At 45.4% G+C, this 22,229-nt stretch overlaps 1 protein-coding gene across 2 annotated transcripts; it reads right to left on the reverse strand.

Moving 5' to 3' along the window:
* Nucleotides 1-6,846: 6,846 nt before the first annotated feature.
* F13B (coagulation factor XIII B chain) lies at nt 6,847-20,642 on the reverse strand. 2 transcript variants are annotated; one of them, XM_037070537.1, is made up of 12 exons: nt 20,516-20,642; nt 18,471-18,671; nt 17,568-17,753; nt 16,419-16,595; nt 15,873-16,049; nt 13,751-13,930; nt 13,478-13,663; nt 12,155-12,337; nt 10,088-10,288; nt 9,182-9,364; nt 8,118-8,331; nt 6,848-7,161 (listed from the first exon to the last, which is right to left on the reverse strand). In XM_037070537.1, the coding sequence occupies exons 1-12, from the start codon at nt 20,577-20,579 to the stop codon at nt 7,128-7,130; spliced, it is 1,986 nt and encodes a 661-aa protein (XP_036926432.1). In that variant the 5' UTR covers nt 20,580-20,642; the 3' UTR covers nt 6,848-7,127. The 2 variants fall into 2 exon arrangements, with proteins under 2 accessions (XP_036926433.1, XP_036926432.1); XM_037070538.1 differs by lacking the exon at nt 20,516-20,642 and having other exon boundaries at nt 6,847-7,161; nt 18,467-18,554.
* Between the last annotated feature and the right edge of the window lie 1,587 nt (nt 20,643-22,229).

The following is a 22,229-nucleotide window of genomic DNA, read 5'->3' on the forward strand; positions in this document are numbered from 1 at the left end:
TTCATGTGTCTTTTACACATTAAATGGAAACTTGCTGTTTCCATTTTAGAATGAAAATGAGACCGTTCTGACACCTTCCTGTCCCAACAGTGAATGACACCGTAAATATACATGTGTGGATATTGTCCGAATAAACTCCCAGAAGTAAAAGTAAGGGGTCCTCAAGCAATTGCACAGATATTTCTACTCCTTTCCCCAAGGGGTCTGTTGTCAGCCAGTTAAATATTTTCCCTCTTTGGAAAATAATTCATGATACCTCTATGCAGATTTAATGTGTATTTGGTTATGAATGTGTTTATTCGCATTGAAGATATTTAAGGGCCACGTGTTTGGGTTTTTTCCTCTTAATTTTCTGATAAGATACTAGCCCCTTTTCCTATTCTTGTTCTTTGTTTACAAATAATAAGACCATCGCTCTGCATTTCACACTTCTCCAGTGGAAATGAAAAACTCGTCCAAACTGTCATTTGGCTTTTGAGTTCATGTTCTTAATTTTCCAGGCAGAAATTTTTGAATTGGATCTTCTGATATTTACTACTCATTTTGTATTTACTCAAATTCTGAGTCACACTTAAATGTTTTCCACAAATGCACCCATAGTATTTCTGGCTTGGAAATCTCTCCAATTAAAAAGTGTGGGGTATAGGAGTATATTTTCTTTTTCTGAACACCTCTGCAATTGCCTGACACTGTTTATTAAAAACATTGCCTTTGGCCTGGTCATTAGAGTGTGACTAGAATCATATAACAATTCCTTTGGACACATGTCTCTCTTACACTTTCTGTTCCGTCCCCTTTCTGCCTGTCCGTGCTTGTACCAGTGGTTCGCATGCAAAAGTCTGTTCAATAGAACATGCTGTGGGGTGAGCCGCTAACTAATTTTTAATTTGCTTTTAGAGCATCTGTGGCTCTTGGTATCTATCTATCTCCAGGAACTCGGCAAAGAACGCATCTCACTCCAAAATCAAAGCTGTAGGTATTTGCAGTGCCCTCTCAGCTTCGAGATCATTAGCGGTCTTTGACTTGACATTCCTAGTAACAGAGAACTAACAAGTGTTTCTGGCAAAAGTTCTCTCGCGCTGGCTGAAAGATCAAGGGTCTAAAACACGGCATGTTGTGAGGGGCAGTGTCAGGGGTCTTTGCAGCTCTTCCCGGTGCCACCTGAGTGACAAGGAAAGGAAACCCAGGTGACAGGGGGCGCGTTGTGGGGACTTGGACCTTTCAGGTTCCAGAAGGCCCTATCTCATAAACAAATGGACACACAGACACCTTCCAGGGTCTGGCCAATCCACTACTGAAAACCCCAGCGCTGTGGCTGTCCCCCAAGGATGGTCGACGAGGGCCTGAGTTTCTTCCAGCGCGGATGACATTTCCTCTTTACCGGGTTTCCAAGGAAATGGCGTTAGAAGGTAAATGCTGGGTTATTGTCCTACCAAGTAAAGAGAAACAGTAAAACGGTAGACCATATTCGTGCTTGCAAACTTCAGGCTTACTGACTCAGTGCCGCTGAGGCTTCCTCTTTCTTTTGCACAAGTGTACATTTGCATTCTTCAGAAGGACTAGGCTGCAGGTGTCCTCAGACACGCTCTGTGCAGTTCTGAGCAATGGGAAGAATCAGCGTGCGGGGTCCCTAAGCAGAATGACGAGGGCCAGTAGGGTGGGCAAGGCCAAGCAGAAGCCAATGGACCTCCCTCCCCCAGGAGGACAGCCAAGCGACAGCAACACGGCTTGCTGGAGGGACTTCGGGGAATTGAAAGATGCGGAGGTGGTGATTCCTACCCCTTCAACTGGCCCATTGGCCTGTGCAGGAAGCACAGCGGGGACAGTGACGGTGGGTGACCGTCAGCCTGTCCACGTGGCAACACCCATTGCACCTGTTCGCCCCCTGCTGTTTCCTTGCCTGAGCCGGCTGGTTCCTCTCCGGGAACATCTTTAGAATGTGCTGGTAGGCAGCGCTTGACCTGGCGAATGCTCTTTTCTTCATCTTTGTTGCAAAAAACCGGCCGAAGCAGTTTCCTTCAAGGTGGCAAAGTGGTCGGGACACCCGCCCTGTTGTACCTCCTGAGGACATCAACTTTGCATCCCTCTGTTGTCATTTAGTCTGCCAGCACCTCAACCACCTTTCCGGTCCACAAGAAATCACACTGGCCCAGCCCTGGCTGGTGTAGTTCAGTGGATTGAGCACGGACCTGGGAACCAAGGGGTCACTGGTTCGATTCCCAGCCAGGGCACATGCCTGGGTTGCAGGCCAGTTCCCTGGTGGGGGACACGCAAGAGGCAACCACACATTAATAGTTCTCTCCCTCTCTCTCTCCTTCTCTTCCCCTCTCTCTAAAAATGAATAAATAAAATCTTTTAAAAAAGAAATCACACTGGTCCAAAACATTGGTGACATTATCGTGGTTGAACTGGGGAGCAAGAAGTAGCAATGACTCCAGACATACCGGTAAGACATTTGCATGTCAGATGTTAGGATTAAAGCCAGCAAATACTCAGGAGCCTTCTTCCTCAGTGAAATTTCGAGGGGCCGAGGGTACCGGGCACGCTGAGCTGTCCCTTTTAAACTGGGATGCACAACACGCTGGTCCAGCACCACAACAGAAAAGTGCGACCCCTAGTGGGCGTCTCCAGACTTGGGAGGCAGAGTCATCCTTATCTCCGTGTGCTGATTAGCCAGTAGGTCCCCCAAAGCTGCAAGTCACAGAAGGAGAGGAGGCTTTGTCACGGGTCCAGGCTGCCGTGCATGAGGCTCCCACGGGGTCCCCTGACCCAGCCAGCCCGATGGTGCTGACATGTCGAGGTCGATAAGGCTGATAATGATTGGAGCCTTTCCCAGACACCTGTAGGTGAGTCACGCTGTTGACCTGAAGGGTGTTGGAGCAAAGCCCTGTCACCATCCGTGTGACGAGCGGCCCCTAGTGGACACTGGCCACTTAGCAGCGGCCAAGCTTCCGTTCTGTTGACCAGACAAAACTGTCACCTCGCCATTCCCCGGAAAAAGCTTTCCTTCCCCCTCTCGGTTCCGTCGGGGCAGGGCAGGCCACCTGTGTGGGGGTGCGCGTTTCTGGCCGCCCTTCTTCCCACAGGTCAAGGTGTTCAAAGTTATGTCGCTTCCGCACGGAGACAGACAGACAATCTGTGTTACCAATCGAGATCCTGAGGATTAAAAACTCTCCGTTTTGTTCTCTTCCAAGACTGTTCTGGCCACTTCTACGTGAGGTTGTGATTCATGCTGACAATTATTTTTGGTCAAATAAGAGAACTTTACATATTTAAAGCATAAATGAATTAGGGAGAATTGACATCTAACCATAGTAAGGCTTCCAATCTGTAAATATCATGGACTTTGTCTTTAAAATTTTTTCAGTAATGTTTTACAATTTGCAGTATAGAGATCTTATGAATATTTTGTCCAATTTATTTCTTAATAAATAAATTGGGTTTTAATTTTTTATTTTAGGGTTTAAAAAAATCTTTATAAATGATAATGTTCTTTTTAATTTTTAATTTTCTAATTATTTTTCTCTAATATAAAGGAGCTACTTTTGTGTATTAGTTCTAGAAACTCTATTTTTGCAGAAATCTTTAATTTATTTCTAAATTATAAAATTGTATTTAACTCTTTCCCTAAAATTGTTATTTCTCATTTTGAGGTAGCTCTCTTGAATTTTATTGACCTCTATTACCATGACCACTCAATTTTCACACAGTAGTTCATAGAACATTTATATTTTTCTACATTTTGCTTTCAACATGTGCTTTCACAGTAAATTATTTGTTTGGAAAACATTCTTCTCCAACTCTACTTTACCTTGTTTTTTATTGCCCTAGTTAATTTTAATTTTATCTCAATAACTAATATTGATGGATTTATTATACCATTTACCAATCACTTCTTTTTTTTTAAGATTTTATTTATTTATTTATCTTTAGAGGAGAAAGGAGAGAAGGAGAGAAACATCAATGTATGGTTGCCTTTGGTGTGTCCCCTGCTGGGAGTTGGCCTGCAGGGAACCGGCCTGCAACCCAGGCATGTGCCCTGACTGGGAATCGAACCGCGATCCTCTGGTTCGTAGGCCCGCACTCAATCCACTGAGCTACACCAGCCAGGGCATTTACCAATCACTTCTAATCTGTCCCAACTACCTGTTTGTATTCTTTAAAATCCTTCCCTGAATTATTTTACATTAGTCTCATGCTTTCAGCATTTCATTTTATATGATTTTTTGTTATTATTTATCAATTCTTAGTGGTTTATCTAGGGCTTACATCTTTCATCTATCAGAGACCCAACTGACAATGCATTTTTTGCTCTTTCATGTAAAATGTCAGAACCTTGCCAACATATATTTTCTCCCATTTTTACACATTGGTTTTAAACTCTACATTGTGTTTTAAGAGATTTAAGAAGACCTGGCTGGTGTAGCTCAGTGGATTGAGTGCGGGCCTGCGAACCACACGATCGCGGTTCGATTCCCAGTCAGGGCACATGCCTGGGTTGCAGGCCAGTTCCCGGCAGGGGACTCACGAGAGGCAACCACACATTGATGTTTCTCTCCTTCTCTCCTTCCCTTCCTCTCTAAAGATAAATAAATAAAATATTAAAAAAAAAGATTTAAGAAGAGAAATGTATATAGTCTTCATGCACATTCTGTTCTTTCTTAGAAACATACACCTCTATTCTTAAACTCCATAAGTCTTTACAAATTGTATGTATTTTTCCTGCAGATTCTTTAACTTATATTTCACAGTCATTTTAAAGTGACATTTTTCTTACTTATTGTAGCATATTGTTCGTCTTTGGGTTTGTACTTTTGAGAGCCTTTTTCCTGAATTCCGTCCGTATTTTCTACTTCTTTGCGTGTCTGCTCATGTGGTACATGAGTAGTCTGGCCAGTCCGCTGGGTGGATGAGCTCTTTGCCCAGCGACCCCTCCGCCCGCTTTCACCTCGCTCCCTCTCCAGATGACTGTTTCAGACCTTCTCTGGTCTCTTCAGTCCCTTAACTTCTCTCCCCACATACCCTTCCTCGTTCTCAACAGATGGCGTCTCCCTTCACAGAGGACACAGAGCCGTAAGTCATGAATCACCTCTTTCCGGCCCCAATCTCAGTCCCTCCTCCAACCACCAACGAGTCTCTCTCCTCGCGCCCTGAGTCCCGTCTCTTTCCACTGGATCAGAGACACCTGCGATCCATTCGCAAACACCCTCTGTACTTTCCCCCTGACCTTCCCGACCCCTCCCCATTTCATTTGGAGATGCTCAGTTCCCCCCCCTGCTTTCTGCAAAAAGACCTCCTTCATCACTGCCTCCCCCACCAGGCTACCTACCTCCGTCCCTCCACCCTGATACTTACTTACTGACAAAGTCATGACACCCATGTCTCCGGTTTTTTCTGCCTTATATTTTTATTCCTCGACCTGCTCCAGTCTCAGTTGCCAGGTGATGATGCTGTTCCTTCCGGGGCGATGGGGAATATTGGCGGTCTCACCTGGACCAGCTCTGCCTTCCTTACCAGGTGCCTCGGTTACACTGACCGCTTGCCTACCACCAGTCCCTAAACCTCGGAGCCGCTCAGAGCCCCGAGCTAGGCCTGCTTCTAACCTGCATCCTGCCTTTGCCCTAACTGACATCTTCTAACTGACTCTTGAATTACGCTCGGTGCTCTGTTCCTTTTTATCAGTTTTCTAACTTAAAAGAAATGTAAATTTCTGCTGACGAGGCACGGCATAGTGGTTAGACAACCACGCTCTTTACAACGCGTTCCCCCGACATTTCCAGCGCCCAGCTGGCGCGGTCTGTGTGGTCATCCCAGTATCATTGACTATAATTCCTACTGGGCACCTCGCTTCCCCGTGACTGTTTTGTAACTTCGGAGCTGTACTTCTGAATCGCTTCAACTTTTCTCCCCAACCAGCGGGCGCTCTCCTCTGATTATGGCTGCCACGGCTTGGGTTCCCAGGGAAGCAGGCTTGGAGATGGAAATTAGCAGCCAAGAGGGTGTTTAGGGACTTCTTTTTGGATCCCCCCCACCCCCAAGGAAGGGAAATACGGTGGCAAGATGGACAAGCTGAAGGGCAAACAAGTTTCTAACGGTGGTGTCCGACACCTTTATGGAGTGCTCCGAAGATGGGGCGACACTTAAAAGTTAGTCTAAGGCGGGGGGAGGGGCCTTTTCTTTAAAACCACTGCTGACCACTCACCAGTGTGGGGGGCGGGCCTGAAGGAGTTCGGACCCCCTGGGGGGCTGATCATTTTGAACTCCCAGCCACTGTGGGAGGAAGTCGTTTCCGAAGGGAATCTAGGTGACGCATCACAGCGTCAGCTGTGAGAATCAACAGCTCCCTCAATCTTGTTGCTTGGCAACGACATTTTTGATGTGAACACCTGCATCTGCTCGCCGTTGGGTCACAGTGCTTCCTCCTCCCATGCGTCCTGTCCCACGGAGATGCCCCCCCCCCCCTCGTCCACTCGGTCAAGCCAGAGACCAAGCGGGCCTCCTGAAGGCTTTTCTCTGGCTCCCTGGCTCCTACTCCATGTCTAGTCCAGTCCCTTTCTGATGACTTCACGTCCTAAATCTCTCTTCCCTCCAGCTCCTGGGGGCGGTCTCCGCGGCCACCTCCCGTGTGGGTGACCACCAGAGCTGGCTCAGATCGTATGTCACTGTCCCAAGTTCTTTTCCATGGCCTCTATCAGATCAGTCTCCTGTTATTACAGTCACCCGTGTCTCTTCAAAACCCAGCATCTCATTCAATCAGTGACTGTCAAAAAGTCTCTTCTTCACTGAAGAAAATATTCTAATACAAGGTAGAGTTTCTTATTGTTAGAGTATTAGTTTTCTTCAACATCGACTTGAAGATTGAATTAAAAATAATGGGAGTAAATGGACACTAGAAGACAAATATTTTGAGGCGTCAATCAACAATATAATAGACGACAAACTAGAAATCAGAAGACTTGTTCTGTTTTTTATTTCCAGGTGTAGAAAATGTTCATCATAAATGAAATAGATTCGAACCCACAGGTAAGTGAAAACTTAGAAGTTTCTACCCCAGTATTTTTCTCCTGAAAATTATGTTTCTCAAATGATTTTATGATGTGTTGAAATACAATTCTTCTTGCTGCCACTCAGTTTATGGGTTCTTGATGATAAAGCTGTGACCTGGATGGGGGTGGGGGGTAGAGAAGAGGGGGAAGAGAGAGAGAGAAATTTTTGAAATAAGCGTCATTTCTGTTTATATTTATTACAGTCTTAGCCCTTTGATAATTCATATAATTAGTTGTTATTTTTGACTGGGTACTTCTAAAGCATAAAACCACACTTGAAAAAATGAGGCCACCAATTATTTTTGTAAACTTAATATCGTTTACTACATTAGCACTGTTTTTTATCCCATTTTTCTAAGTTATGTACTTATTTTTCTCTTAAAAATTAGAAATCCAAGATGCACTAAAACATTTAAATAATGTATAACATTTTTCTCTTTTTAGTTTTACCACAATGAAAGATTAAAAAGTTTGCACACGTTATTTTATTGTATTATTTTAGTATTTTTGAAAAAACAGGTGATTTTACACTTATCAAGAAGTGGAAAATCTATTTTTTAAATTTTCATATAAGAAAACTCCAGTAAGTGATGTTAAATTTGCACGTAGAAGTTTGTTCCTGATACTAAATACCATCATTTTAATCATTGTTATGTACATGCTCATCAGTCAGTAGAAAGGGTGGCACAACTGTGTTTCCAATCTTTATTCATTATTCATTAACTTACGCTGGGAAGTGAGAGAAAATGTGATTTTCTAGCTCAGAACACATAGTTAATCCTTCCACATTCCGATCTTGCACGTACAAATTGATTTATTTACCAAATTGCCAAAGTGGCATGTGTATCACAAAGCACACGATGCTGTGAGTTCAGACAACTCAGGAAGCTTGTTGAATTAATTAATACTTCTAGGCGCTCGCTTGGTTTCAAAAAAGGAAGGAAATTATTATTTTCCTTTATAATGACCTTAACCTGCAAGTGTTGCACAGCCTGGTATTTCTGAAATTTACAACGTGATGACCCCCCCCCCCCGACGAACAGCATGACCCGAACGAAGCAGCGTCATTACCTTTCTCTTTGGACACATCTGGGGTATCTCAGCTGCCCCCGGTCACAAACCACTCTCAGTGCAGAGCCCGTACCAGATAACTCAGGCAGAACACTGTCTCCTTGGCAGACGAACTCCACATACTCGCCATGGATAATAAATGGTCTGTTGTCGAAACTCCATTTCAGGAGTAAATTGTTTTGTGCCATTTCACTAAAAGATAAGCTGCAGGGTTCTGAAAGAGAAAAAGAATTTATCTTGATACGTGTTGGTACTACCGGGAAGTACTGGGTTCTCTCCTCATGATAACCGCAAAATCTCCGGGCAGCAGCAGGCCAGGAGAGTTAGACAGTCAACGTTTGCGTCACAAAACCTGTTCGGAGCTCACGGAAAACCCTCAGCCATTCTTCTCTGTGCTCTTCCTTGCTGGGCCTCGCTAGGAGGACAGTGACTTGCCTCATCTTTCTAGATGGAGTGGCCTCTCCTACCGGTGTTTCTACATCGTAGTCATCTTTCTGCTACAGTACAATCACACTGAGTGCTCATCGCTACCACATTTATCCTGACCACCACGGCTCATTGATCCGACCACCCCAACGCCCCACCACCACCGACCTAACCAGAATTGGTTCGAGCAAGCTGGGCTATAATTATTTATCATCTAGAGCATTAGTTTTCCACCTATTTTAACCTCGTGGCACACCTACACAGATTACTAAAATTCTGCATCACAGGACAATATGTATTACGTATTTTTGCCAATCTGACGAAAAAGTAAGTCCGATTTTGCTTCATTCACTCTTTGTGTTGGCTGTTGTGATTGTTTCATTTGTCAATGTAAGGGGAAAGAGGTGAGTGCCCCGGAATAAATAGTCAGGTATTGCGAGTTTTAGAAATTCACGCGGCACACTGGTTGAACATCACCGAGGCAAGAATAGAAACTAGGGACTAAATAAGCCTTCTAACAAAATAATACAAATGTAGGAAGTTGAGCATTACATTAGTGTTTGGGATGACTTGAAGAGAACAGGAAGTGAAAGAAGGTCATTTATTTAGTGACTAGAGGCATGAATAGCTGCACGTACCTAAACAGGAAGGAGGTGCCGTCCACACTCCTTCTAAACAGTAGGACTCTTTAGACCCTTGTAGGAAGTAGTGCTGGGAACACGTGTATTCCACTGAGGAACCGTTTTCGTAGGGTTCCAGTTTTGAATGAACAGTGACTCCATTCGCAATAAGTGGAGGGGAGGCACACATCCCTTTAGATTCTGCAAAAATACGTACAAGGAGATGCTGTAATCCGTGTCCAGCACGCTTGTCAATTGCTACAGAAAGACAATGAAATATTTCATGGAGAATCTTGTAGGAGCTAAGCCGGCTCTCAAGTACGTTTTAAGTATCAGGAGCATTTCTGCAATGACTTCACAGTATAAAACTCACTGTTGCCGTTAGAATCTCATATTATACTATTTAAGTATACATCTAAAATTAGCCAAGACTTGACCACCGTGATTTTATTTTTCTCTTTCTACCTAGCTGAAAGTGAAGGTATATGCAATTCCTTCTGAAACCACCCTATATATATTCTCTTCCTTTTTTCCTCCTTATACGTCAGAGTTTTAGGTCCAAGGAGCACACGGAATCTGTCCCTCACACCAAGCCCCCTTCTGAGAGGACGCTCCCAGCAAGCCCCAGGGCGAGCGATGTTTCGGAGTTGTTGACTGTTCTAGTGAGGGCGGTCGATCCTCGCATAGTCTAAAGACATTTGTGCAACTTCTGGATTTCTCCCCTTATAATCCTGACGGATTGAAATTAAGTGAGGTCAGCATAGTCTCCCTAAACAAGGCTATGGGTTGGCTGGAAATTGATCAGACCACTCTCAATTTTATAGATTCGAAGGTGATGGTGGCGAATAGCTTTGGGTCTTGTACTTGGAATCCAAGGGGTGATATTGACCCCTTGAGAAGCTGTAGAAAGCGCTGGTGTTTTACCTTTTCTCACACATAAGGGATACGTCACGTGCCCCCTGTTGCACTGCACGGACAAGGTGGACAGCGGGGTGGATGGAGACGGATCGAATCCCTCTTTGCACACGAAGTCTATCAAGTCTCCGTGTAAGACCTTCCCGGCATACTTCCACTTCACCTGTATGTTGTTCTTCTCCATGGCCTCCTCACTCACGGTGCACGGCTCTGCAAGAAACAGCGCTCCTTCCCACCCTGCACTCCCCTGGCCACTGTGAACGTGACATGGTCCCAAAACAGAGACAAGGACAAGCATGACAGAGACACTGGATATTCGACATTTATCATGATTCAACCTCCTCCAACAGACACAGAATGAGCATATACTTTTCATCACAGTCAAATGGGTTTATACACTTCCCGTCTTCTTCATGATATTCTAAATTGCAATGACTGACTTTGTTTATTATAATTTTAAAATGTTTGCAGTACAGTTGCCCGGCAACATTATATTAGTCTCAGGTGTATGACATAGTGATTATTAGACATTGATGTACCTTATATGGTGACCACCTGCTCAGTCTAGTAGCCATCTGACGCCATACATGGTTATTACAATATTATATTCCCTTGCTTTTGTCTACAGAGCTAATACTTTTAATTGAATGACAATTTTAACTTACAGGAAATTTATCATTACTATTAGTAGAAGTCACAATGCCCCAAGTTAATTGCAACTGTAGTGACTGGTCACATTACTTTTCAGTGTCACCCTGACTAGCAAAGTTATAAAATGAGGCACAACTCTAAGCTGAAAAGGACAGGTGAATGTTATTTTCTTGAAGTTGTCTCAAAAGTTAGGTGCTTGTTTAGATAGCTGCCCCAATTCTCTGCTGGAAACATCACCACAAGCTACACCACACCTCAATGCAAAATGAATTTAGACTAACTACAAATACATTTTTATTTGCTCAGCAAAGTGTAAAAAGGGTGATGGACCATTCAAGCAAAGAAGTGGTAGCAAAGAAACTAATATTATGCTGTACTAAAGAATGAATTAGAACCCTGGCTGGTGTTGCTCAGCAGACTGAGTGCTGGTCTGCAAACTGAAGGATTGCAGGTTCGGTTCCAGGTCAGGGCACACGCCTGAATCTCGGGCCAGGTCCCCAATTGGGGGCATGGGAAAAGTAACAGATTGTTGTTTCTTTCTCCCTCACTTCTCCTCCCTCTAAAAAATAAATCATTTTTTTAAAAGAGTGAATTAGATAGATTAGGATCTCTCCAAATGACATTCTGAGTACCATACAAGCAGAGACATTAAGTCCCACACTAATGGGACATGCCAGAAAGGCAACCCAAAAAGTAATTAGTCACAAAACACATAAATACACTTAATGCCACTGAAATGCACCCTTAAAAGTGGTTAAAATAATAAGGTTTCTTGTTCATATTTTACTGCAATTTTTAAAAGTAGCTGGGTAAGAACTAATACAGTCTCACACCCTAAGCTATCAGAGATTTTCTGCTTAGAGAAATAATAAGGGAAAAATGTGAAAACATTTACACAAAATTAGTATGTCCAGGCTACAAAACACTGTATGAAAATCACATAAAAATACGAACATAATGGTCAAAAAATCAACATGTTCTAAGAGAAATACATTCTAGGGTCTGATGTACAGCGTGGTGACAATAATTCACAGAATCATTCGCGTGCTGGACAGTTACCGAGTAGATATTAAATGCTCCCATCAAAAATAACAACAGTCCTGGCTGGTGTGGCTCAATGGATTGGGCGCTAGCCTGGAAACCAAAGGGTTGCTGGTCTGATTCCCAGTCGGGGCACATGCCTGGGTTGCAGGCCCGGTGTGCAGTGGGGGAGCATGCAAGAGGCAACCACACAGTGCTGTTTCTCTCCCTCTTTTTCTCCCTCCCTTTCCCCTCTCTCTAAAAATAAATAAATAAAATCTTTTAGAAAATAACCACCAAAAATGGTGATTAGGGAGGGGATGGCTTTGGAAAGTCACCTAACTCTGGTCCCTTCTCAAGGCTTTTGTAAGTGCATCGTGTGATCCATGGGCAAACAGGTCTTACCTAAGCAAACAGGCGGGGCTGACCACTGGCCATGCTGACAGTGAGACCTCCCGTCCCCCTTCAGTAAGTAATACTGGTGGCACTTGTACTCCACCGAGGAGCCCGCCGCATAGCTCGCATGTGACCCGTCGACCACAGCCCCGTTTACGATGTCAGGCGGGGGCTGACACGTCTCCCTGTTGGCTGAGACAAAAGGTTGTTTGGAAATTCCTGTGACTGGGAGGACATAACACAGTCCCCCCATACAACAGTGCACCAAAGTCTGAACCCTCTGATTTAGACAACCAAGGTCAAAATTCACCAGACACCAGAAATGTCATTCCGCTCCTCCTGTTGTCAAATGTCCTAAGAGAGACCCAATGTTTTGCCCTAGATCGAGGATGAATATTGTTCACTTTTCTGGCTCGCGAAAGAATCGTGATACACCTATTCTCCCAAGGCGTGGGAGGGTAAGCAGTGCTCTTTAACAAGCCTAAACACGTCCCTGGCCATCACCCCTGTTCCTTTGCTCCTGCTTTCCCTGTGTCTCAGATGGCGGTCAACCCAGGGATCAAAATTCCCATTCCTCTTTCTCTTTGCAGTCTCCCGCTGACTCTGCTAACTTCTCTGCCATCTCGACCAGCTTTTCTTCTACCTCGGTGCGCGTGTCTGTGGAGGCCTCTCCAGGACCCGACGGAGAAACAAGGGACGAGCAGAAGGGGAACGCACCAGGTCGTGCCCTTCGGTGAAACGGAAGGCCAGGGGCCCATCTCAGGGGACAGAGGCTCAGGAGGGCCACGTGTGCCAGTACTATCATCGGGACTGACCCAGGGTCAGGAGCAGAGCGCTCCGTCTCAGCAGGGGTGTCCCATCTGCAGCCTGAGGGTCACATGCCACCCAGGATGGCTATGAATGTGGCCCAACACAAAACCATACGTTTACTTAAAACCTTTTTTTTTTTGCTCATCAGTTTTCTTAGTGTTTGTCTATTCCATGTGTGGCCCAAGGCAAATTCTTCTTCTTCCAGTGTGGCCCAGAGATGCCAAATGTGGGACACCCAGCGTAGGACATAAAGGGGGAACAAGTAGATGGAGGTCATGGCCAGCCCCTCCATCCTTGTTCATCTCCTTAATGAAGCACAATGACACTAATACGCTGTCATTTACATATCCTAGGTGGTGACATCAAACAGGGCAGATGGGGGCATCGGGCCTAATGTACATTCAGAAAACAGCAGTTTCTGACTCTCCTCTGGAGTGGTCTCTTGCCAGTAGGCTACAGGTGAACTACAGGGAATGGGCATTTTTACACAATCAGCTACCGATGGGTAGGGAGCACACATACCCACACACTCGGGGGGGCTCGTCCAGGTCCCGCGTTGACAGATTATTTCTTTCGGTCCCCGGAGGTCATAACCACTTTGACAGCCGTAGGTCACTTTGTCCCCATTGTAATGAACCCCGGAGTGGAAGTTTGCTGCCCCGTTCTCAACCCGGGGCGGGTCCCCACAAGCTGTCTTCTCTGTCACTTCTGAAAAGGCACAATGGCGAGAGAAGAGACCCCCTTAGCGACGCAGGCCCATCGCTAAGGGGAGAGCTTAGGGGAGGTGTCGCTAACCAACGCATTTTGGAGGCTCCGTCCAGGTCCCCCTGTGACAGCGAATCTCCTCTGAGCCCCGAATCTCAAAGTCGGGCTGGCATTCTATCCGAACTGCTTCTCCGTGGTGGTACGTCGTGGAGTAGGTCGGGATCTTGGAGTTCGGAGGCAGCGGTGGGGGAGGGCATCGGTTTCTCCTTCCTGGGGAAAAATATCCGCATTTTTAGCCATCTAATCACCAAAAAAAAAAAAAAAAAAAGCGATGCGTAAGATTTAGGAGGCACGTGCGTTGTGCGAAGGGCCACAGGGACCAGGGTGGAGAGACTCCAGCCTCACGCCCTCGTCTTCAGTGTCCAGCTCCCTGGGGCACACTCGTCCCCGTAGCAGGAAGGGAGCCTGGCTTCGCACCCACAGGAGACAGCGCGGATGATGGGAGGGGCGGAGGCGCGACGGATACAGGATTTGCGGCCTGATCGTAGGAGGTCCTTCTTGCAGGGAGAAGCAAGCTGCCTCACCATCGTGAGCTTCTGGGAGGCCGGGGCGGAGGGGGCGCTGCCTCCCCGCGCAGCCAGAAGAGACCGACACACTCCGATAGGCAGCCCGCAGAGCCCTGGGCGCCACCGGCAACCCCGGGAGCCCGGAGGCCAGTTCTGCATTTGAGCCTCACGACCGACCGCCGCCCTGGTAGACACGAAGCCGGCTGAGCTTGGCCTGCGTCCTGACCCCCGCCACTGTCCAAAGGCCCAAGGGTGCGCCGTAAGCTGCTAAGGTTGTGCTGACGTGGCTTCGCACCCATAGAAACCCATAAAATTGCAAGCACTTTACACCCACAGGCTTGTCAAGCCCTAAAATAACCTTACTAAGTGGGGACTACAGCACCTCCCACATTCCAAAGAAATGAAAAGTTATAAAGCAAGAAAAGTATTAGTAAGTGAAAGATGTATTCTTGAACTTGTGTCTCTCTGAATTAACCTCTGTCCTTAAATTTATAAAATGCTGACTCTATTAATTTCCTATGGCTGCTGTGGCTAATTACCACAATGCAGTGGCTTACAATAACAAGTTATTTTTCAATAGTTCTAGAAGCCAACAACGTCCAGACTCAGCTTCAGAGGTTCAATCTTTCTGGAGAAGCTGGGTGTCTGGGCCCTTTGGAGCTTCTGAAGGTCCCCTGCATTCCTGGCTCAGGACCCCTCTCTCCTGTGACTCCAGCCTCTGGCTCCACTGTTTCTCCGCTCCCTCCACACGAATGTCTTTTGCAGGTAGGGATGGTGGGGGCGGGGAGGCATTATCCAGGCTATGACAGGGGGCCCTCCTGCTACCCACCAGTGACCAGAGAAAATGCAAGCACACGCCGACACGCTGGCGGGTTTGGAGGGCAGTGTGCTTGCACATCAAGAAATGTGTGGCCGCGAAAGACAGCTCCCTGAAAGGCTGCCAGCTTGGCATGATCAGATCTAGTATCAGGAAACTGTATTCGTTGTAACCGGAGGTTTCAACTTCATAAAAGAGGTTTCTTTTAAAAATGAGTTGGAACTGCATATACGTTCTACTATCTAATGCAAAATTTAAGATATCTTTAGACTAACTAGATTACAGTTTTCTGAAAATAGCACTGATGTAAAAGGCAGTGTTTATTTTTTTTAAAAAATAGCCCTAAGGGCCCTGGCTGGTGTAGCTCAGTGGATTGAGCGCGGGCCTGCGAACCACATGATCGCGGTTCGATTCCCAGTCAGGGCACATGCCTGGGTTGCGGGCCAGTTCTCAGCAGGGGACTCACGAGAGGCAACCATACATTGATAATTCTCTCCTTCCCTTCCCCTCTAAAGATAAATAAATAAAATCTTTTAAAAAATAGCACTAAGAACAAGAATTAGATACCTTCAAAGACATTTTTTTTTTCATAGAAGTAGAGCATAGTTGTGTGTGGTGCCAGGTGGGTACTGGAAATATTGGTGGAACCATGATATAAAGTTTATGACTGTCTAACCACTATGTTGTACCAATGAAATGAATACAGAATAATTATGTGAACAGTAATTGAAAATATAATTCGAACTTTAAAAATATAGAAGTATTTTATTTTAAAAAAGGGGAGAAAGACAGGATATTTTACTTGTGCGTGTGAAATTTTAGAAATTACCTTCACATACAGGAGATTCTGGGTACCAGCCAAAGTTATAGCACTGAATTAAATCAGGCCCACTGAGGTAGTAATTTTCATTGCAGAAAAACTGAACTACATCTCCTTCTTCATAGGTGTGCTTGACGGGATGAAAATAACCATTTTCTATCGATCTTAAAGAAGAGCAATTTAATTCTAAAAATAAAAAAGGACAAATGAAAACACAAAGTGTTATTTTTCTTGCTAGAACACAATTCACCCACCACTCATATGTCATATCTGGAATAGAAATGACTAAATTCACCATATTTTATTATATAAAATAAAAGCTTGTCAATTTATATATCTATTAAATATCATTAGGCTGGTTTTAATTCAATTATTTGAGCTAAAAGGGTTTCTTTTCTATGAGATGGGTTTTAAGGATCAAAGCCTACTGTCGACATCATTAAAAGCAGAAGCAAAACATAATAGCAAAATTGAACATAATTAGTATCACAACTTATACACACAGGTGCCTGAGAGGACATTTTCAGAGAGTGAGTGTTTGGGACAAGAACCTACTGGTACATTTCGGTGGGAGGGACCACCCGTAGGGGCGGCACTCAGCCTCCTCCGTGGCCCCTCCCCCGGCAGCGAAGTAGCCGGGGTCACACTGGTAGCGCACTCTGTCCTTCACGCGGAACCTTCTCTGTGTCGTGGAGTAATTTCCATGGTGCAAGTCCGGAGCCAGGCAGGTCTCTACCAGAAAACACAGGTGTTTGTGTCGAGGACTGCGTCGCTAAACTCGGAATAGCAAAAACAAACCCCCCAGGGAATGGTCAGGGAATCTCAACGATGATATATGGCGGAATCAAGCCTTGGAGAAAATGGAAAGGAGTCCAAGTTCGCTTTGCCTCTCCGTTCCCTTTTTTCCTCACACACCTTGTGCCCTAGCTCCGCCCGTCTGCTCTTCTTGCAATTCAAGTCTAGTGTGCTTGACCAAAAGCCAGGTTCAACAGAGGGCCCAACCATTTTTGATCGTGCGCCGTTGCGGATGTGTATGATTTAAACAACTTACAACACACTACCAAAATGTGCACATTCAAATTCTTGCATCATTTTAAGTGTATCTGAGATTGGTCTACAACGTAAAAAACAATGTACGTTGTCACAGTTTCTTCTCTAGAAGAGGAAATAGTGATTTATATACGTTGCAAGACATGGATTTATGGAGGTGTTTTCCTGTTATTCCACTTCAAAAATTTTTAAAGATTTTATTTATTTATTTATTTTTAGAGAGATGGGAAGGGAGAGAGAAAGAGAGAGAGAGAGAGCAAAGCCTGAGGCATGTGGATCGATCGCCTCTCACGCACCCCCCACCCTGGGGACTTGGCCCACAACCCAGGCACGTGCCCCGACTGGGAATGGGACCAGCGACCTTTTGGCTCGCAGGCCACACTCAATCCACTGAGCCGCACCAGCCAGGGCTGTGCTTCAACTTTTTTATTATCAGTATAAAGTGAGAACAACTGGATTACATGTGTCGTGGGAGCTGAGAACCTTGCGTAAAGGAAACGCCTGGCGTTTGAGAAAAACGGCAGGACGACCTTCTACAGTTGCAGACATAATGAAAATCCGATTATGTCCCATGGAAACACCCATCCACCTGTGAAAATAGTGGCCATATGAGCTCTGCTCACCCGGTTTGGGGGATGACCCTCGGGCACTTACCTTGCTCCTTCCTGCAGGCGGGCGGAGAAGACCACCCCTCGGCGAGACAGCGCACGACTTCTTCGTCCTGGCCCCCCGGGGTTTTGAATCCCGCGCTACACCGGTAATGCATGGTCTCCTGAACCGCGTACAACAGTTTTGCCTCGGAGATGTCCCCGTGTTTCAGGTCAGGCTTCGTGCATTTTTCTGTGGGGAAAAAAATGGTCCTTTGCGTAACTGGACGAGATTAAGCTTGTCTTCTACTCAGTTGCACGATGGAGCCGAAAGTTTAGTATTATTCTTGGAACTTTAAGGAGAAAAATGTTCACTCTACAGTCCTTGATTTCATTTAATTTTGGGAATAACCTACATATTCTGTGTCGAACTTATTTAAAAGCTGATGCAGTTTGGCAGTATCATTCTTTAGTTCTTATACTCATTCCCCCCTCTCCCTCGTCTATTTTTAGAAAATCCCCAGAGCAAAAGGCTGGATAGATTAATGGTAAATAAAAAGGAATTTTTTGGATTTACTTCCCATTCTTCTAAGTCCACTGTGTTTGGAGACTTCTAACATCATTAACAAAAGCACGATCTTACTCCCTGGATCTTTGACTAATTCCGCACAGGTCAGCCCTGGGCAGGTTTCCCATCGGTACTTAAAGTAACTCAGTTGCGTCTCTGTTCCTTGCAATGTGATGCATATCGATTTCGGCAATTGTTTTTATTTTCTTCACAGGGAATTAGGAGCAAGTTAAAAAGTAATATTTTTAAGGAGAAACGTTATTTCAGACTATGCCTTCATCGGCAGGGGGAAAAAGACAGTGGACCAGTCCTTTCGCTGTTACCTACCGAAAGGACTCACCCTCGTATCGGCCCCTCGTATGTGCGACCGAAGAGGCAGGTGGACGCGCGGTGGGGACTTACTGAAGCAGGAGGGCTCCGGGGACCAGCCCTCGGCCGTGCACACCGTTCTCTCCTCTTGCTTCCCCGAGAGCGTTGTGTAACCCGCCAAGCAGGAAAATGATAATTTTTGGTTTACACTCATTGGAAAGTAGAAACTTTCAAAACTATAATAATATAAGGGAATCCTCCCATTTTTCACACGAGGAGGACCACAGGGCTTCTCTGAAATGAGAAAAAAATCAAGCTGGAAACCAAAGAACGGATCCAAGACCGTGAACTTGGTGGCCGAGCGACAAGACAGGCACTTCAAAGCGTTTGCAGACACGGTGACGAGTACGTATTTCTATGACCTCAGTTTTGAAGCAGTTCTGTGACGACCCTTGCCAATCGGACTTACCCTGCAACCAGCCCCAACACAGTCCCATGGGACAAACAGTCCCATGGAACAAACAGTCCCATGGAAACTGGGAAGGTCGCTTCCGTGGCGGAGAGCCCTAGCTTTGTAAAGCAGCGCACTCTTCCAGTGAAGTGTCATGCAAGCCACATGTCATTGGAGGGTTGCTAAACCACATTAATAAAAGGGACAGTCAAAGTTAACTTCAACAATAGGTTTCATTTGCCCCAGTGTGTTAAAAATATTTTTTATTCCTTTTTTTTTCTGACTAAGTCTATGTGGCTGTGAGGCTTGACAGAGGGAGCGCACACCCCAGTCTGGACCAGCCACATGTCCACAGTCGTGAGTGGCCCTGGCCAGCACACCGGGGAGCCAAGTTTAGGACAGGTGAAGTTCAACATCATGTACGTAAACTTGGGATCGGAGTGGGAACCGGAGATCATGGTCTGTCTTCAGGCGGCTTGCGTCTTTTGTGTGTGCAAAAGAAAACTCTAACCATAAAACAATCAGAACACGCTGGAAGACGGCAATGTTTTCATGGTTTATCTAATAGGCAACTGTATCAGCTGGCTTTTCTATCCCGATTTAGACAGAAAAATAAAACCAAAGGAAAACAGGCGTGCAAATGCTATCTTATTGTGCAATTAAGTGTATGAAAGTAGGATGTGTTCTAATTATTTCACTTGCATAATTTTAATTGCAGACCCTCTTTTTGATAGAAAATGTGCACTAAACTATTCACCTGAAAGCAACTATAATGTGTTTGGACATTTTAATTTGACAAATGCTCTCCAGGGTTTACTTTAGAAAAGTCTGCTCACTGGGCTTTCCTCCTTTGCCGTCTCAGACTGTCTGACGTGGGATTACCTGGTGAGTGAGTTTCTTATCTCTGAAGCCGACCAGCACAGCAGCTGGTCACTGCACCTCACCCCCAACCAACCTCACACTGGGCCCTCGGGCAGTAAAGATTTCCTACCGATAGGAGTCGACAGCGACTGGCTTGTCTAAACAGTCCTCATTCACAACTGCTGTCCCACAGGACCGTTAATAGAGTCCCGTCCCCTCTCCAGCGTGCCCTCGTTTGCAGCACCAGGAGAGGGTCCTCCTGCTAATCGCTACTTAGTGACTTCCGCCAGTGAATAAATCAGGGTGCAAATCAGTTTCCAGAGCCGAAAACCTTTTTGCCGTTTTGGGGCTCTTGCTTTTACACATTCCCCACACTCTGCTCTCACTTTACGGACAGAGAATTGGGTTGGTCCAAGCTCCTTGGTGCTAGGAACGGATCGCAATGTGGCGTGATCACGGAGGGTAGCTGCAGCAGCGTGCTCACGGTGCTCCACACAAACACCTGTGTTTTCTGGTAGAGACCTGCCTGGACCCCCTTTAAAATATTTACATCTTGTTCTCCTGTGCCCTGAATCCTGGAGATGCCAAGGATCTTGGGTCTTCTTCCACTTTTCTAAGTTATGTTGCCACAAGAATAAGTCACTAGTTTTCCCTCAAGGGACACAACCTATCTAAATATTATAACAAATTATATTTATAAGAAGTATGTTTTTTATAAAGTGGATACAGAAAAATGAAAGCCTATATTAAAAGCTCAAGTGAAATGAAGACTAGAATGTCCTTGGATAATTTCGAGAGAATAAAGAATATGAAAAATTAATTTTACCTTCTGCATAGAGTTCTCCTGAGAGGATTAATAGGATAATAAAAGTGAAGGCTTTTGACCTCATCTTCAGTGGTGCGCTTAACAAAGATTTTTAACGTTTTGAAAGCCCTGGGGACTCCTTAGTAATACTTCTCTGCAAGAAAAAGTTAATTATTTACAACGTCCGTCTAAGTCTTTGGGAAACAAGCCTAACCGTTCAGCTAAAATATTTTCGAGTACCACTAACATAATGGCACTAAGTTCATTGACAGGACTTTTCAGCCCAGAATCCAACGAGACCGCAGCAACCAAACCAGGAGACAGGAGCAGCAGCACAAATAATTAACTCAGGCCGACGAACTGGGTAAATTTTCACCTGGATTCCCTATTCGAAGTCCAGAGTAAAGGTCACTGCCGAGTTCTCTGCCGCCTTTGATCAAGTGGAAAGGAGAACTTCGGGACAGGAGATAATGAACGACTGTTAAAATACGGTGTTGTCTCGGTCACACTGACTGCAGAGAAAGAGGACCTCAGTCGTCGTAAGCAAGGAGAGAACAATGTTATTGATGATAGCAGCTAATTCCAGAGAGTTTGTGTTCGCTGGGGGGCAGGTGTGATGTATCCTCAGTGTCCTGGGTGCCCACCAGGCACCAAACCCAGGTTCACCTCTTATGCACAGAGAAGTGAAAAACGAGATGAAAATGGCCGCCCTTGGCAGCCTGATGCGTTTCTTGTGGGTTTTAATTTAAGCCCCAAATAATAATGCTGTCGGGGGGAGAGCCAGCATGATTTCGATTCTGTAACTTTTTGAAAAGGACAGCCCGTTCAGAGAAAAGGGCACATACTGTAAGGTCACAGGTCAGTGGGTTGTCCCACCGAACCTTCGGTGAAACCAGCACCCAGAACAGGAGACCGGAGGAAGAAAAGCCCAGCGTTTCCCTCCAAGCCCCCGCCGCTGGCCCCAGGGAACCCTGTCGTGCCTTCTGGGGTTCGCTGGTTTATCTGCATGAACAAAACCATACGGTGTTTGTTTCTGTCTGACATCTTCTGTTTAACCATTCGTCTGTGAGATCCATCCATTTTTCTGAGTGGCATTGCGTTCTGTTCTTACGCCACAAGTTCCCTATTTATGTGACTCTTCACGGACATTCGGTGACTTCCAGTTTAGGGAAAGAATATGGCCTTTGCTCGTTTTCAATGGATTTTTTTATTCTAAAATTGTCAATCATGTCCACCAGTGAGAGGGCATGCAGAGAAATTGCCACAAGGAATAAGTGCTACAGGGACTACGGAGGGAGAGAGAAAGAGCAACCCCCCAGTGGATTTAAGGCTTGGGACCAGCAGGCACCAGCCGGAGCCGACAGGTGGCTGACCTCACCCTGCAGGAGCCCCTTGCCCAGCGATCACCGACCCTGTCCATCTCGTGGAACATGTAAACAGTGACCAAAATTTGGCAGTACACCAAAAAATATGCTTTTTTCTGATTTGACAGAAAATAGGTGTAATTTTGATTAATCCACACAAAAAAATAATAATAGTAATTATCTGCCCTTTGTGCTCCAAAGTGACTTTTAAAAAGCAGGCGCCTATCCTTGTGTGTAAGGACTCGCACCCAGAATCCACGGATCAGACACAACCTTACCAAGCAACCACGTGACGGATACGAGACCGCTCTATTCTATGACCTGCATATTTATGGTTCAAGACAGGGTGTGCACACCAAACAGCTGTCATT

This window comes from Sturnira hondurensis, unplaced genomic scaffold, assembly GCF_014824575.4.
Source record: "Sturnira hondurensis isolate 20B ecotype Veracruz unplaced genomic scaffold, ASM1482457v3 Scaffold0018805, whole genome shotgun sequence".
In the NCBI taxonomy this organism is placed as follows: domain Eukaryota; kingdom Metazoa; phylum Chordata; class Mammalia; order Chiroptera; family Phyllostomidae; genus Sturnira; species Sturnira hondurensis.

What these genes read in the sequence shown, in the direction of transcription:
- F13B (XM_037070537.1), bottom strand. Translation starts at nt 20,579, where the DNA reads ATGAGGTCAAAAGCCTTCACTTTTATTATCCTATTAATCCTCTCAGGA. An exon ending in CCTCCCACCGAAATGTACCA is followed by an intron (nt 16,050 to 16,418) that starts GTAGGTTCTTGT and finishes TTTTATTTTTAG; the next exon opens with AATTAAATTGCTCTTCTTTA. An exon ending in GAGCCCCCCCGAGTGTGTGG is followed by an intron (nt 12,338 to 13,477) that starts GTATGTGTGCTC and finishes CTTTTGTCTCAG; the next exon opens with CCAACAGGGAGACGTGTCAG.